Here is a 17,671-nt window from a genome sequence, read left to right on the forward strand (position 1 = left end):
CCAGGAGCGAGATGTGTGGGAGTTATATTTTCTTTAACACAAACTGCGGCTTCTTTTTCCCCCTCTCTTGCTCTCAGAACCAGTCTTAAAGGTGCAGAACTTAATATATAACATAAACCAGACGATTGGGGATACCAGTATCATAAAGTCACCCCAGGACAACTTCAAGTAAAGCTTTGTCTAAGTTTGTCATCATTAGATGTTTCATTTCTACTCATTAATTGCTAGGGTGATGATTATTATCAAAATTTTAAGTAGGCCAGTCCTGAATCTTTTTTTGCACAGATTCAAGTCCTAATCTTCATTTAGTATTAGTCAGGATAATGTCAGGGCTGTAGTAGGTGCTGTTAATTTGCTTTACCTTGGAATGAGCTGTTTTGGGTCCATGGCTGTGAGAGAAAAGATGATTCAGTGTGTAGAAGTCTCTGACTCGTCTTGGCATGACCAATCTCAGGGAGAGTGTGATAAAGAGGAAGAAGGTGGGGCTGCTTATTCCTCTCATAGTCCAGCTGCAGGAGGAGTGAACTCTCCTGAGCACAAATGTACAAAGAAAAGGCACACCAGTGTGTTGCCATGGTAATTAGCTCCTGCACTCAGGTGCCAATAATGTTCAGAGAACTTTACTGGGAGAATGTGTTTTAGAGCCACATTACTCAAACTATGACACAGACCTTGCAAGAAAGCTTCTCTGAGCAACCCTACCCATGCAGGAGGCTGTGCTAGGATGGAATGTAACAGAGGAAAAGGTTCTTAATGCTTTGATGAGAGGTTAAAAAAGACTGAAACGCAGTTTTGCACTACCTCTGGGCTGGCTATCCTTCGAGCACTGACATTGTGTCCCTGATGAAGAAACTTAAATTTTTCATCTTAGTGAAATGGAAACAGTTTTAAGTGCTCTGCAAAAATATGGTAAATATTAGGTAAATGTTTTGTCACAATTTTGTCTAAATACTTCTTTTTGTTCACACATGTAGCTCTAAAAACTGTACATTGCTAATACATATGAAGATGAGAGGTCAAGGTCAGGCACTTTCCCTAAGCCAGCCATTGGCCACATCCAGTGGCAAATCCAAAAAGACGAAACCCTTTAAAAGCTGTAGAGAAATTCATTTTCATGTCCTATTCTATTTTCAGAGCTACTGGCCAGCTGGCAGCAGCTGTGCCAAATGATATGATGTGGTGAGTGCAGCTACCTGGATAACCTGGATACCATTCCTCCCCAGGGTTGCAGAGCAGTCATTGTCATGCATGAGATAACGGAGATGTGTATCATGTGTATCATGTATCTCCCGTGGAGAGCAGCCAGGATTCCACTGCTAAGTATAGGCCACAGGAGTGAGCTGGGCTTTGCACAGTTGCTCTGTGGTCATATTGAATCTGAAGATAGTACCTTTTATGCCAAGTTAACATAATGTAACACTTTGACTGGGGACTGTGGATGGGGGAAGGCAAAAGGGGAAATCACGTGCTTTCTATAGATTTGACCCAAAATCAGCTTGTTAACAGCAATCATTAGAACACATAAAGGGAGAGTTTGAGGTCTGGTTGGGAAAGGAAGTGGAGAATTTGGAACCTCCTGCTGTAAAAGAAGTAGATCACATTGCTGTTCTCTGTACCTCAGGATGGGTGTGGCAAAGCTGCTGGTTTCACAGAGTTTTATTTGGATTCTCTGACAAGGCACAGCATGCAGTGAAATAAGAAATGGTAAATACAGCAGGAGATAAGCTTATCCCCCACCTGACGTTACCCATCATCAGTCACAAGGAGCAATGACATTTTGCACAGTTAAGTTTTGTGAGCGGGACAGCAGGAGAGTATATCTGTGGTCTTTCCGAGTGTCTCCACCAGTAGATCAAATCCATCTTGATTGTGGGTGAAAGATGTGGTGGTGTTTTTTCTCTTGTTTCGGGTGAGAAGTGAATTGAATCTGCTGCGATGACATGAAAGCAAATACGTTGTGCTTTGTTCCACTCCCTGTGAGACTATGGAAAAGAGGCTGAGCGGTAAGTGGATACAGGGAGATACATGGTTTACTTTTTTTACCCTTTGAGTTCAGTGTCTTCATCTGTCACCTGATGAAGGGGCCACAGGCTGATGGATCTAACTGCGGAACTCCTTTCATAAATTTTGTTTTTGCAGACAATTTACTTGGATGATGATGTCTCTTCCTTTGTGCAGATCAGAGGTTCTGTTCCACTGTTTTGGGAGCAAACGGGGCTTCAGGTAAACAAATAATCAGAAAGCCTACCTTGCTTCTCTCTCTTGTTACTTATAATTTAGAATTAACATTAAATATTTTTTTTCTACAAATGCACTTCAAAGCTCATTCTGTGAAAGTGCTGAGCTCTTTCATTTAGATTTACCTTGTAGGAAATATTATGTGTTTAGATAAACAGAACTATACCAGACAAATGGCTATAGGTGACTGAAGTTTTAACATTTTTGTGTGTTTGAATGCCTGTACAGGGAACTGTTTGTAAGGGACTGTGTCCTAATGTTATAAACTGAAGCTTACAGCTATATCTTTATAACATTTTCAGTTTTATTTGGAATAACCTCTTCCTCTGAAATGCCTGATTGGCTTGATAATATTGACCTCCACAATACAATTGGAGTATCTGGGGATACCAGTGCTCTATAGAAGCATGCTACCTTGAAACAAAGTAAAATGCCTGGATGATGTGGTTTTAAGATTTCAGTGAAAAGCATGATAATGATCTAATCAGATCTTTTGTGAGGCAGAAATATAGGATTTCATCATGAGATTATTGCATCAAATTTAGTGTGTAACATATGGTGTGTGACTTGCCGTTTATATACAGTTGTAAGCCCAAATAAGAATCTCCCTAGCACACTTCACATTCTCTTAACACAGGGATAAGCACCTGAAATGAGTATGCCCATATATTCATCTGTGTTAGTAGAGAAAGTACATCACAACTGGTTTATTTAAGATACTTTAAAGGTTACATGATACTTTTTTTGATCATTAAACTAGAACCTATGTACTGTTCAGAGGCACTGGATTTAGCACAAAAGGACATGACTAAAGGTCTCTGTTGTCTGTTAACACCATCCAATGCAATACTTGCTTCTTTTTATAAACCAAGTTTGTCCATATGATTGAGCATGTCCTGCCCGTGGTGTAGCTGTATCCAGCACTGCTGTTCTGTATATTACAGAGCCACCGAGCATTCCCTCAGGTATTTTTGGCTAGTGGGTAATATCTCCAGTTAAACAGAATTTTTGATTTTTTAGTAGGCCTGTTTTTTTTGCCTTATCTGGATTAGATTATGTACTCTTACTCCTTGGATGTGAATGTCCTGGCACTGGTGTTAGAAAGAATTGCAGAAACCAGCCTCATGAAAGACAAATAAAGATGATGAAGTACAGGGAACCGTGCATGATCCTATACATATGGAGAAGTGTAGATTTGGAGAGGAAGGAGCCCTCTGTAATAAAGAGGTAACAGTAGCCATTGTTCAAAAGGAGCTTGAGGCTACTGTTGTTGACATCCGTATCAAGAGACCTGTTAGTTTGATGGTACAGAGTTTCACCCTTCGTATTTTTGAATGACTGTTCTGATAGTTTTGAAAGAAGTCAGAATACACAACCCATGGAACTGGCATTAATGCAGCCCTCCCTACCAAGGCAAGGGCAGTAAGAATGCTAGGCTCACAGAATACTCATGTGAGGCAGTGTTTGCAGTTTGCAAGAGGAAACTGGCAAAGAGATGTGATTTGTTTGGCCATAAAAAGATGTGTAGGTATCCCTTTGCTTAATGGTAATTGTGTTTTCACTTGTAATTGTAAATGTTGTCTAATAAAAGCTGGGGCTTTTGTGCTAAGGATATTATGTGTGGGGGTGGTTGGAGTCTGTTAGAGATGTCTGCTGCTGCTAAAAAAATGTTTTTCTCTGAAGGAAAAAGGGAGACATCTAGTGACTTAGGACTCTAGCAATTTAAGAAGTTTTTTCTCTTTCTTGGTCTTCTAATATTTTATTTTAGGTTGGTTCCCGCCATTTAAGGCTTAACAGAGGTCTGGAAGCCAATGCACCTGCCTTTGACAGGTAAGTTTCATTCCACTTTGGCATCAACACAGCAGCCTGGCATGTATCCAAGGTTCCATAACTATGTCTTCCTAGAAAATTTTGAGACATGAAACATCTCTCAGATGATGTGGCAAACCCCCCCAGGTGTGGCAGATTATTGAATTGGTTTACTTAATTTAGTCACTTTTTTTTGGGTGCTTTTTTCCTTCTTGTTTTCAGTGGTAATTGAATTAATTTGGTCTTCCAGCTCGTTTCTGTAAAAGTTTAGAAATACTGAGTGATATGCAAAAGAAGGGTTTATGCCACCAGATGAGTTTACAATTACAGTACACAGAATATGTGTGCTTTACCACCCTAACAGAAGTAGTTAAAGAGTAAACACTGCTCTCACTCCATTCTGGATTTGGTCTTCTCTTCATTGTTTTGCTCCTACACAGAAATAGCAGTGCCTTATTCTGTGACCAATGTCGTATGATGCTATTATGCTGATGTTTTCTATTTTCTGCGAAGACTGGCTTGTAAACAATTTTAAACCATTAAGACTCTGTTTGTCAGCTGGAAACTGTAGAAAAAGACGTGCATTAGCTTGATTTCTTTGAATGTCTGACTAGGAAATGCTGTTCTCTGAGGGTGTATTTCTACTGATATCTGTGGGAACAGTGCCTGAAAAGCACATGAAGAATTTGGTCTGTGGGAAATTTTCACCTTGTAAGTGCAGATCAAATGATTAATTTCTGTTTTGGTTTAGTTTTGGCAGATCAGGTTGTATGTTGATTTTTAGTAAGGCCTTTTTATTACCGCAACTGTTGCATACAGGACATTATTGACTGTTAATGGTTTTACAACACTGAAGACCCCAAGCAGGGATTAGAATCTAAAGGAACTATGCACCATAGCAGTTTCTGCTCCAGAGATTCTTGGCCTACATTCTCCAGGCTTTTAAGGCTCTTAAATCCTACCAAATTCAAGTGCCTTTGAGACTCTTGGTCTCATGGCCATCTGGTGCTGTGATAACTTGCCCTGCCAGTGTCCCTGAAACTCCATCCTTAGAATTTTGCATTCCACAACAGAGATATTTCATGTAAGAAGAAAAAAAAAAACTTCTTCAGCATCTTCTTGTACTGCCCATGAAATTGAGAGTACCTCAGGAAAGAACAACTTTGTAAGACCTTTTAGCCCTGACCCTAATACAACTGGTGAATAGCTTTCTCCTAAGAAAAGTGAATATAAGGATAAACTTGCACTATTCCTTCTTTCCCTTGTACCTGTAAGTTAGGTGAACTTAGGGATCTCTCTGCTTACCAATCTGCAGAAGACAGTTCTTTGAAAATGGGCAAGGAGTAAGTGACTGCTTATATGGAAAAGTACACTGGAATTTAACAACCTGCTACAGCTTTTCTGAAATGTTAATATAGCGTGTTCTATTTAACCATGTGAGAAATTGATGTTAATCTTGTTAAATATTTTTTCATCCTGTGTCTCTGTCCTTGAGAAATTCACAGGGAGCTTTGCTTACAAAGTTTGCTTATTCAAACAGGTGACTCGAGCTTCAGAAGTTTTGTTGTAAGGAAGCAACACTGGCAGAGAGTGTTGATGCTGGGATCAGAGGGTGCAACTACATGGGATGAGTTGGCATACAGAGAACTGGTTGCAGAATACAGAATGTACCAGAAAATGTATTTAGCTGTGTTTCCTGAAAGCAATGCTGATGGCTTCTTTCTTTTCTCCCCTTCCATGGTTTTCTGTGTAATTTATTTCTGGTTATGGGATTTAAAGAGTAATGCCAGATGATGTGTGCTTGCTGTTTTTCTCACACTTCACCATTACACGCTATTTTGGAGCATGTAATAACTTTTCATTTTTGTGAGTGCTTATTTTTCTTGTCTATTTCTATCCAGCTTCCTCTTAAGCACTACTACAGCATTGTCTGTATATGATGGAAATCAACTTTAAGATCTTAATTCTTTCTTGATGAGCCAGCACAGCTTCTGCAGACCATGAATGCCAACTTGAAAAAGATGTATTGAGGGGAGAATGGGTGTTTTGGCATCTGGTTAAAGCTCTTAACTTGACAGTCCCTAAATGTCAGCCTTTGAGATTTTCGTGACACAGACCAAAAAATCCAGCCCACTTGTCCTATTTTGTGCTTTTCCTGCAGAATCTGGGCCAGACAACTTGGCTAAAAGGACCTTTGTTCTCCTCCAGTGCAGCAGTTCTTATGATTACTCATCTTCCTGCTTGATTTGAGTTGAGAGTGAATGTCTCCATGTTGCAGTAGCTCAGAGATACTTGAACCCTGTCACCTGTGACTTGTGTTTGGACCTCTCTGGCCTTGGCACTGGAGTTGTAGGCCCCATTGCTGCTGCTGACTCTTAGTAGTCTCAGCTCTGCAAGGTGCCAGGCAATTCCTGTTGAAGTGTAATAGACTTTCCTCCCTTCTTGTCTTTCCTGTGTAGTTCCCAGGCTAACAGCCAAGAGGTAGGAGCATAAAGGGCAATGTCAAAGCTAATAGTGACATAAAAGATTTGGGGCCTATTTCCTAAGACACTTCTTTCTTTAAGTTCAATACAAAATACTGTGTCTATTAATTGCATACTTAGACCATTTTTACTTTAATAATTGATTGCAAGGAATCTAAGATATCTGTAGATGGTATGGCTGAGACTTTTCTGCTGGATGAAACAACCAGTGATCTCTACTTTGTATTTTGAAAATGGCAGTAGGCAACATAACTTAGTTTTGTTTAGTACCTATTATGGTTACTTTTGCTGTAGGCATATGATGCTTCTGAAAGAGCAGTATGGAAAACAAGTGATCGTTAACCTATTGGGAAGCAGAGGAGGAGAGGAGGTGCTCAACAGAGCTTTTAAGGTAAAAAGCAATAATTTTCATTTTAACTGTTGATTTCCCTTAAGCCTCCATGTTCTTCTGTTTTCCTTCTGGCCCAGGAGGTGATGAATAGTATTTCTAAAGAAATTACAGTAAATCTTTACCACATGTTACATACTGAGAGTGGTGCTTCTTGGTTTCATGGCTTAGTTTCCAGCACTTCCTTTCTGCTTCCTTCTTCATACATTCACGTACATTCTTTTTAGCCAAACTTGAAAAGAAATTGCCTGAATACTCCTAAGGATAGTTCACATTTGCAAAAGTGAATCATAGCAAGTTTTGACATTGTATGTAGCCATCTATGCAGTTAGGGGCCCCTGAGCTGCCTGGGGGCTGGGCCCTGAGCCTGGATCACTGAGCATGGTGACTTGGCATCACTAAGCTGTCTTGCTCTGATAATAATGAGAAATAGCTGTCTAGCACTGATTGTGCTTGGAATTGGCTGCCTGAGCACCAGGTGACAGTTTGGTATATGGAGAGAGGTTTTCCTGGCCCCTAAGTGTCCCCAGGCACAACTAATACCTGAAAGCAAGGATGTCAGGTAACTGTAGAACTAAAGCTGTGCTGTTTTCTAGTATGGTATTCTTTTTAAAACTAGTGTGAACTTAAAGCCACGGATTGGCTCTGAGTGGGATTTGCAGCAGTGCAATAGCTGCCTGAATCTGGCTGGGGGTTGATGGAAGTCTGCCTCCTTAAGTGCGTGTTGCTTTAGCAAACTGACATCGATACTTCAGAGGTTATGTTCCTAAAACTAATGATCTGATGACTTAAGTACACACCTGTAGTAAGTGCCATATATATATGATATATAGTGTGTATATATCATTGGTAAAGAATGATACCAGCAGTTCTGAGCTGCAATGTTTACGATGTGAAACTAAGCAAAATAAAAATTGTGGTTAAATAATAGTGCCTGATTTCTTTCCCTCTCTGTTGCAATAGTGAATTTTCAGGGAATGTCAAGTTTTTTGTCAGTTTTTCTGTGTGACCATTTCCTCCTCCTGCAAAAGAGCTGGGAAGGACTATCTACTTCCCCAGCAGAAAATGATAAAGTGAAGGTCTCCCCTTGTACAGAATGTGGCCAAAGAAAGAATTTAAGAAATTGATTCAACAAAAAACCAAAGAATTTAATTTCATTTAAGATAAGAAACTAAGAATTTAATTTAATTAAGAAATAAATTCAACAAAGAAGTTAATGACTAAAACTTGCAAGGCAGTGAGGAAGGCACAGGAGTGAAGTCTGGTTCTGGTTTCTGTTTTCATCTTCTCACTGAATTTCTGCATGACACAGCTAAGCCCCTGTAGTCTTTTGGTTTCCCTCTCTTTAAAACAGCTTTTCTAGTTTGTTTTGCACACCCCACTGAAATTAAAAGGTAAAAGATAACCAATTCTGAAATGCTGAAATAACTTACATGGATAAAAATATGACATTTGTTGATAATTTGATACTGATATTTTCTCAAACTTTCACATTCTTGAAAATCATGTTCTAGCCAATATCATGCAACCAGACATTAAGACAGAAACTAGGCATCTCTAGAATGAAGACCTTGCATTTTAAAAATTAATTTAAATAAATTTTGTTTTGTTGAAATTGTTATATTTTTTGCCTATTTTAAAAATAAATAAAATCTGAAAATACCCTGTGAGCTCAAAGAATTTAGACTGTCATCACTGAAACCCAAAGTTTTGCATTCATTCAGAATGACTCCTTGGTTTTATCTTTACCTTTGTGTTTTAAGAAGTAAACATTAGGAAAGAAGGTAGAGTTAATTTTACTTCGATGATTTTAAAGGGCTTGAATTAAAAATAAAGTAATTTATAGGAGTGTGATTAGGGTTGCAAGCTTGTCTCTTATCATTAGTTTCTCTATCTTTTTTTTTTTTTTTTTTTTTTTTTTTTTCCTCTTCTCTCCACTCTTGCTTCAACCTTAGTAATTCTTATCAGTGTTGGTTCAAATTATCCTTGTAATTACTGCTGCTGGGCTCTCTTGATCAGAATGTCACGGTTACCATTCATTTACTGTTCATTATGCATTACCTGAATCAGACCAGACCAAAAATCAATACTGTTCCCAGGAAATGCTGTTCCTCCCATAAACATTCCCTATAACAGATGTAATTATGTTTACAGTAAAAGCAGGGCTGTAGCGTAGAGTTGCAAATACTCTGACAATAATTTACACTGTGGCAGTGGGTAAATGCCATCCTCAAGTGCATTACTACTGCCAGCATCTGTCAGGGCAGATTGGGGTGTCAACAGTAACAGTCTAATGAAATACATTTTACAGGTCTCTTTCCAGGCACTGCCTTTAAATTTCTTTCTGCAGGAAAGGCTTAATGGCTTGCTCAATACAATTATGTTGGTGTAACTGCTATGTGTACACTTTTAATGTAATACCAGATTTGGTTTGTCCAGTGTGTGTCACAATGTAAGTGGAGAAAAGCATTCATCTCTTGGGGTGAGAATGTGCAGGAGGGAAGAGAATAGACAAAGGCTTGTATAGTTTGAGTTTATGTAATGGTTCCTTCTGTCTTTCTTGTGGAGAACAGGATGTATTACTGTTGTGTCTGTTGCAGATACCTTAATGAAATTTGTGGTGATTACGGAAATGCATGTGAGGTCATTGAAAATGGAGAAGAAATAGTGAGACTATTTGTGCTTCTTTCACTTCTGCAGTTTACCACAAACACTTTATAGTACCTTTCCTGAAATGTAATTTCTTACTTACTTCCTCCCCCTAAGCCTGCCTAGAGCATTGCTAGTGCTGTCCGCCCTCATGCACAGATGTAGCAGCAGCCCATTGCTGCAGGGCTGCCACCAGCCAAGGCGCAATTCTGATGTACACTTTGCACTTAGAGTTTGAGTTCCCCTGCAGGAAAATTGGATTCTAACTGTCAGGTTTACTTCTGTGAAGAATACAACGGGGAGCTTCAGTTGCTTTTTTCCTGTCTGGCCTTTCAAAATTCACTACAAACTATGTGAATAACAGTCAAGGCTTATTCATGATAAAAGCGTGCTGGTATCAATCCTTATATGTGGCTTGAGTGGGATTTATTTTCCTTCATTCTCTTATCTAAACAGAAACTGCTATGGGCCTCTTCCCACGCGGAAGACAGTCCCATGATAAACTTTGACTACCACCAATTTGCAAAAGGTGGGAAAACTGAGAAACTGGAAAATTTGCTGAGGCCTCAGCTGAAGTTGCACTGGGAAGACTTTGGAATCTTCACAAAGGGCGAGCATGTAAGTCCATGGTGAGTGTCTCTGCCCCTCTGTCCCAGTGTCCCAGCAGTCCCAGGCACTGCTTGTCCTGGTCTTTCCAGGTTTCTTGCTGTGTTTGGACCATGACTGTAAATTGACCATCTTGAAATAAAATTTTGAGACAAAATGTAGTCTTGGTGCTCAGTCAGTGATCTAGCTTAATTGCATCTCCATGGTTTCAAATCTGCAAATTTACTAGTGCATGGATTTGCTAATATAGTGTTGCAGATGTAGACAAGTAATTATATGTCTAATGGAATATATTGTGCACAGTGTGCTTGCACCGTCAGAATGTGGGTGGGTATATTCAGGCTGAATACTTGATGATCTTATTCAATCAACTCATGATTAGATGTTATTTTAAAATATACCATTTTCTCCTCCCTTCTCTTGTGTTTGGTTACCAAGTCTGCAGACAGGTACTTTTCGAATGAATTGTTTGGACTGCGTGGATCGTTCTAATAGTGTACAGTCCTTCGTTGCACAGGAGGTGAGTTTGTCAGAGGACCTTCCATGGGATACCTGTAGTACATACATTGGCTGTTCCATGGAAAGACAGGAAGGAGGCTGTAAGTCTCAGTTACACGAGTCTGTCTTGCCAGCTCTATGTTACAGAATGGTGCTGGCTGGAATATTGAGGTTAAAAAGCAAATATTTAAAAATTACGTTGGTTTATTTTTTTGTGTTTTTTTCTCCTTCTGCACCTAATCCAGATACTGTTTACTCAATTGGAGAGCCTTGGTTTGAACTCTAAACCTATAATTGAGCGCTTTGTGGAATCCTACAAGGAGATGTGGACTCTCAATGGTCAAAATCTGAGCAGAGTATTTAGTGGCAGTCGTGCCCTTGAGGGGAAGAACAAGGTAAAGAAAAATGGCAAAACTCTTCATTTACAAGTAAAGAAAGATGTCCTATTTATGCTTCAGTGTCACTTGCATTCATAATTCCTGTCTGCTGTAGGTTGGGAAGCTCAAGGATGGTGCCCGCTCCATGTCTCGTACCATCCAATCAAATTTCTTTGATACCGTAAAGCAGGAAGCCATTGAGTTGCTGCTCATGGGTGACTTCTACCGTGAGGAATATGCAGACAAAGGCAAGATGCTCATGGACCAGACTGCACTGCTGGGTAAAGCCAGTCTTAACCCTTCCCTTTGCTTTTGCATCTGCTTTTAGCTGTCAGGTATAAGCAATTGTACCCCTTTGAAAAAAAAAAAAAATCAATAAATAAGCTGTTTTTGCACAGGTCTGTTGTTTAAACCATTACTTTCAAGTAACCACAGCACAACTTTTGCGCTTAGTTATCATATTTTGTTTTGAACTTTTGAGTATGTATTTCTGCTCTTTGATGGTGATATTCTCTGCCAGTTTAGAGTTGAACCAGAGGGAAGGATTTTAGGGCTATATTCCCAGTCTGTCCTGTCTGAGTTTGTCTTGAGGAAGTCTCTTGAGCTCAACTTTTTTATCTACTTAGTCATATCCTTGCTGTTTGCACATGCTTTTAGCCATTTGGATCTTTAAAGGTACATCTTTTGTTATTTTAGTTAATTTCCTGCTTTATTCCAGGCCCCTAATAATTCATGGCATAGACACATTTGTTTGCACCCATCTAGAATAAACTCAGCTCTCTCTGAGAAGATATTTGCATGCAAAATATAGGATAATTTTACCCACAACAGGTATTGGGTGGTCAGTTTACTCCAGAGAACCATTCAGCACCACTTCAGTCCTGGGCTTGTTCTCTGCAAGGAAAATATAGATTACTTCTCTATGCCTGACTGCCAATGCAAGTTGGGTAGTTAAAGATTAACTCTGCTTCATTTGCTTAGACAGAAAAAACACACTGCTAATTTTCTATACTCAGCAAAATAAGTGAATATAGCAGGTTTTTTTGAGGAGTTCTTACCAGGCTAGAGAGCCATGGCAGTGCTATATTTGTACATATGTGAGACTGCTGCTTTCCATCTTTCCTTCCACATTCTAAACTTCTAAGGGCTTCAGTTTAAGTTGTAACTTCTGACATGCTTGATTCCTTGTCCTGGTTTCAGGAATAGAGTTCATTGGCTTCCTAATGTTGTGTTTTGGATTTAATATCAGACTAATGAATGAGCAAGAGCTTGTGTGCTGTACTTGGTTGCCAGCTGGGTTTAACCACAGCAGGTTGGTAACACACTGAGGGTTTTAGTTGTTGCTATATAGTGCTTACACTAAGTCAAGGACTTTCCAGCTTCTCATGCTCTCCCATTCAGAAGGCTGGAGGGCTACAGGAAGCTGGGAGGGGACACAGCCAGGACAGTTGACTCCAAATGGCTGAAGGAATATTCCACACTAAATGATGTCATGCTTGGTATATAAATTGGGGGGGGATGGGTAGAAAGCTGACTGAGGGCTGCTGCTTTGGAATTGGCTGGACACTATGCCACACTTGTGTTTTGTATTCTAATTCTATTATATTTTTTTCCCCTTTTCTGTCCCATTAAACTGTCTTTATCTCAATCCATGAGTTTTGTCACTTTTACTCTTGTGATTCTCTCTTGCATTTCACTGTGGGGGCAGGGAGTGAGTGGCTGGGATAAGCAGTACTAAGCACTAGTTGCCTGATGGGGTTAAACCATGACAGTGCTGTAGACTAAACTGAAAAGATTATGGGAGATAATAGAGTTTTTCGCTTGTTACTTGAAGAAGTACAGAAAAATGTAAGCTGAAAGTGAGTGACCAGCCATTCCCAAATTTTCAAAGGGTGCCTTGTTTCTGGAAGAGAAATTGCTGACATCAACCCCAGTTATCTTTTAGCTATTGACATTGCCTTAGGAGTTATTCCTACCTTTTGTATTGCTGCTGCTAGGGTAATGTTATTTCAGAGTAACTGTGCTGCTGCAGTGTGGATGGTTTCTGTCCTTTTACAGCACGTTCTTCTTTTACATACCATCTTTCTCTCTCCCCTCTTCTGTCAGTAACTCCAAGTATTTTGAAGGCCATGTCAGAGCGTCAGTTTGAATTCACAAGCTCCAAGCGTGTTCGTATTGCCACGGGGACCTGGAATGTGAATGGGGGAAAGCAGTTTCGAAGCAACATCCTTGGTACCAGTGAGCTGACAGACTGGCTGCTGGATTCTCCCAAGCTCTCAGGAGTTTCAGAATTTCAAGGTAAGACTTCACAGTCAAAATGTGTAAGCAGTATGTTCTGGCATCTCTAGAGACAGTGAGTCTGGACACAAGATTTGACCAGTCTTTCAAAGGCAGTGCATTTTGGAGGGCATTTTCTGTCAGTACTTAGGGGTGTATTCAGCTCCTCCATGCTTTTGCTGCTGCCCTGCAGAAGTGGGATGGTGTGTGAAGAGCTCCTGACAGTCAGAATTCTTTGAACACTTTGAAACAGTCCATGTGACTGTTTTAAACCTTCAGCAGATCAGAATTCAGAGCTCTCTTTCATGCCATTGTGGGATATATCTGCCTATTCTGCACTCTGTACGTCATTTTCTTCTTCCATATCTCTGTTCTTTGTTCTTTATTGTGAGCAGGAGCTACGTGCTTAGGTGCCATCAGAGCATTTCTTTGGTCTCTCATCTGGAGCTGAACATACCTATACAATCTGGACTATGAGCTTGTCTGGAAATGTTACTATCAAAGCCTTCAGGCAAAATTTACTTTGTTGAAGGCAATATTTCTTTTCTTTAGTAGTATAGAAAACTCTTATGCTTGTAGCTTGATGAAATTGGCTGCTGAACTTCTTACTTATGTAACAAAGTCTGGTATTGTAATTGATTTAAAAAAATTTTTTAAGGTAAATTAAAAGAGTACATTCTGTCATTTAAAAATTGAATGGTTGCAAAACTACAGCAAAACCTATGCTTTTGTTGTTACAGTGGAACATTTAGTTTCCTGCAGGCATCACAGGCATAGTACTGTACCTAACCTTGTAGCTCAGGAATACATTCCTCAAATCCTTGGCTCCCTTATACAAGTGGTCTCATTTGAACCCTTAGTTCTTGAGTGGTACATGATTAGGTGCAGACCTCTGTGTTTTGAACAGCCTAGGTAAGTGATTAGTCCAGTCTAGTCTGTTTCAGAAACAGTTCAGATGTATTACCACATGACTGTGCCCATAATACTAAAACTTGTTGAAAGCCTGTGATGTGTTAACGTTGCTGGACTGTCCTCTGATAGAATCAGAGGTGCAGGGCTACGTGGAACAGGCAGCTGAGATATGGTAGATCTGAGCAGCTTCTGGAAGAGAGCTGAGTTATGTGAATGGGCAGGGCTAGGGTGTGACCACACAAATGTCTGTGTCCGTGTTAATGTCAATGCAGTGCCGACACAAATGTGCAAGTGTTCAAAGACAGTTGTCCAAAATTATTAATGGGAAATACATGTGATGGTGCCTATCTGGTTAAGCCAGTAAAGGAGGCTAGCTGTCATGCTAGTTTCACCCTTGTGTCTGCACAGAGTTGCTGCATATTTTACTTTTTATTCATGATTTCTGAGTCAGATCTGATTTAGGTTCCTATGTTTGTCTATATTTAGATCTTCATGTTGAATTAAGTTACTGTCACTATGGTCATATGACACTGTAAAAAAAAATAAAAACTCTTTAGGCAATGGACAGACCTAGTGGGTCAACAGATTTGCTTCACACTATTTTATGAGAGTATCTGATCTTTGGTGTTTCCTCAGAGTAATATATCCACAAAGCTGGGGATGGGTCACTGTGCTCTAGGGTGATCTTAAATATAGGTAATCGAAGAAGGACTTGGAAGCAAGAAGAAACTTCAAAAGCATCCTTAAACTAGATAAATTTACTAAAGGCATTGAGATGGAGGTGACATACTGGTGTGTGAACAATTAAGTTCAGTTACATAGGAATCTGTGTCAGAAAGGAAGAGCATGTTGGGTAAAATGACAAGTGGTAAGAGATGGTAAGTAGTGAAATGTTGTGGCTTTAGTGATGACTGGGGTGGGGGAGAGAGATCTTAACACTGCTACAATATAATGTTCTGTTCTGAACTGCTTTCTGCAAGAGAGATGGAGACCAACTGGTGGGAGAAAAGCAGGAAAAAATTTCAGAGGAACTGCAGGGGATGTTTTATGAGATTAGATTAAAGGAGCTATGAATATAGCTTGGCAGGGGATACACAAGATAGAACTACAGGAAGGATTTCTGACAGAAATTAGAATACAAGTTATTAGAAGAAACAACAAAACAGTAATTCTGGTGTGACTTTTCCTTCCTGCCAACAGATGATGATAACTGCCCTCCTGATATATTTGCAGTGGGATTTGAAGAGATGGTTGAGTTAAGTGCAGGGAATATTGTGAATGCCAGGTATGTAAAAAAAAGCACCAAACAGACAAAGCAAACAACAAAACCCCCTAATCAATCAACCTAAAAAACCAACCAAAAAAAAAAACCCCACAACTGTAAGCAAACTAAACCAAGCAAAACCCCAACCAAAAGAACATAGTCTTCCCTAAAGGAACTAGCCATGTTTATTTTTATGGTCACTTGTGTTGAATGCTCCCTTCCAAGTCTGTTGCTTACAACCATAGCTGGAAATATGTTTCCCATTAACAAATGTCACTGGGATGGTTTTGAAAAGTGCTCTTTCTCTATGAACTTCTGTACACTGAATTCAGTATAGAATACACTGTTTGCTAAGTCTCTTAAGTCTTTATGTTGGCAGAGAAGAATTCTGATGGCTGAGATTGATTTAGCACTTGTCCTTAAAGCCCTGTCTGATGTTGGAAAAATGGGCCCAATGACTACAAACCTAACTGCCATTCATATGGGAATTCTAAAATTGTCAAAAAATATCTCTGTGGCTAATTGTATTTGTGAAAATTATGGCTAGAGAAGAAGTTAAAGGCAAAGTCTAAGGCTGGGATATCAGCAAGTGCAGTAGGCTGTTGTGTTTACTGGTCTTTGTGAATCTGAATGGAGGTGGAACCCTGAAGATCATGTTTCCAATGCTGATTCATCAGGCTGGCCAGTTAGTTGTTTGTTTTGAGAATGAGAAGTTACAGCAGTGCTCAGTGTGGTGGCTGGGTTGGTGGTATAGCTGCATGGATATGTTGACTTTGGAGAAAAGAAAAAGCTAGATCCACTGAAGTAAAGGTATATGCTGCTATTCACAAACCTTAGCTAAAAACAGCCAACAGCTGTGAGTAGCCAGTCACCTTCCAGTCAGAAAATCCCGAGATCTCTCCATTGTGAGCATAGGAAATCGTGCAAGTAATGAGATTGAAATGGAAATTTGTTTTTATGGTTATGATTGCTCTAATCAGCTTCCAGTTATCCCCAGTGAATGGGTGTATCCAATGTCACATGAGTGTGGATGTTTCCAAGTGTAGTAGACAAAACCCCTCACACATCCAGAAGCAGGATGACTGTATTTGTGTGCTGTGCCTGGGCTCACTGACCCTGCTAACTCTAGGCTGGCTTACAAGGAGGTATTATGCCATGCATTCTACATCACTTCAAGTTCTACAGCCTAATGGGATGTCTGTAAATCTAAGGCACAGTTAATCTATTCATTTTATTGACTGTATGTGGTTTGTTTTGATTCCATTAAATGATTTTATGTTTGTTCCAGTACAACGAATAGAAAAATGTGGGGAGAGCAGCTTCAAAAGGCTATTTCCAGGACTCACCGCTACATTCAGCTGACATCAGCACAGCTTGTTGGTGTTTGTCTTTTCATCTTTGTACGACCATATCATGTCCCCTTCATCAGGTAAAAAAAAAAGCCAAACAAAAACAAACAAAAAAACTGAAAAAGCCAGCAAACCAAACAAAAAAACAAGAAAAAAACCCCACCTTAAAATAAAACTAACCTAACAACAACAAACCCCAAACCAACCAAACAAAAAATTCCCCAAAACCCAACCTGTGTCTTTAGTAACATCTGGTGTTGGAGTGTGGTCAGAGCACATGCTGGAGGGAAATTTCTCATCTTGGTGGGAGTCATGCAGACCTGGGTTGTGGTCGCTGTTCAGCATGAAGAAGAGGCATGCTTCCAGACAGCAATAGGCTGGAGTCCATCTCCCTGGATAGCACAAAGGCCAGGCAGCCTCAGTGTCTTCCTCCAGTTAGCTGAAAAGCCAGGCATGATGCTCCAAGTGGGCAGTCAGGGTGGAGCACCTGGTTTGGGTGCTATCTTTCTGGGTAAGGAATGACCTGGGCTCATAAGTCTGAGAGTGTTTGATGCACCGAATGAAGGCAAGTGCCTGCCTGCTGCCTGAAGGGCAGGTGTTACTTCTAGCCCTGTCCATTCCTTATGGAAACAGGGGTGGTTCTAGACCTGAAAAGAATGGAGGAAAGAGACCTAATTTTGCCCCTTGACATTTTATAGAATTGAGAGGTAAGAGAACATATGAAGTGTTTCTCTTTCCCAGATGTCATGGGAACCAGAACTGTGTGCCCAGCCAGGAGGGTGCAGAGCTGTGTATCCTCTGCTTACTAGCTCAGCTGTCTC

The 17,671-nt window shown here is 40.0% G+C and overlaps 1 protein-coding gene across 3 annotated transcripts in view; it reads left to right on the top strand.

The window, feature by feature from the left end:
- Window positions 1-17,671, top strand: part of SYNJ2 (synaptojanin 2) — a 66,341-nt gene that overhangs the window by 27,669 nt on the left and 21,001 nt on the right. For 2 of the 3 annotated variants that reach the window (XM_058834430.1, XM_058834431.1), the window contains 10 exons: window positions 2,140-2,223; window positions 4,007-4,068; window positions 6,825-6,921; window positions 10,024-10,196; window positions 10,612-10,693; window positions 10,917-11,066; window positions 11,164-11,329; window positions 13,155-13,346; window positions 15,438-15,522; window positions 16,790-16,930. In XM_058834430.1, coding sequence (XP_058690413.1) covers window positions 2,140-2,223; window positions 4,007-4,068; window positions 6,825-6,921; window positions 10,024-10,196; window positions 10,612-10,693; window positions 10,917-11,066; window positions 11,164-11,329; window positions 13,155-13,346; window positions 15,438-15,522; window positions 16,790-16,930 — 1,232 coding nt within the window. Of the gene's footprint in view, window positions 1-1,777; window positions 2,004-2,139; window positions 2,224-4,006; window positions 4,069-6,824; window positions 6,922-10,023; window positions 10,197-10,611; window positions 10,694-10,916; window positions 11,067-11,163; window positions 11,330-13,154; window positions 13,347-15,437; window positions 15,523-16,789; window positions 16,931-17,671 lie in introns of those variants that run through there. The other variant, XM_058834432.1, reaches the window with a different exon arrangement.

Source organism: Poecile atricapillus, chromosome 3 (assembly GCF_030490865.1).
Source record: "Poecile atricapillus isolate bPoeAtr1 chromosome 3, bPoeAtr1.hap1, whole genome shotgun sequence".
Classification (NCBI taxonomy): domain Eukaryota; kingdom Metazoa; phylum Chordata; class Aves; order Passeriformes; family Paridae; genus Poecile; species Poecile atricapillus.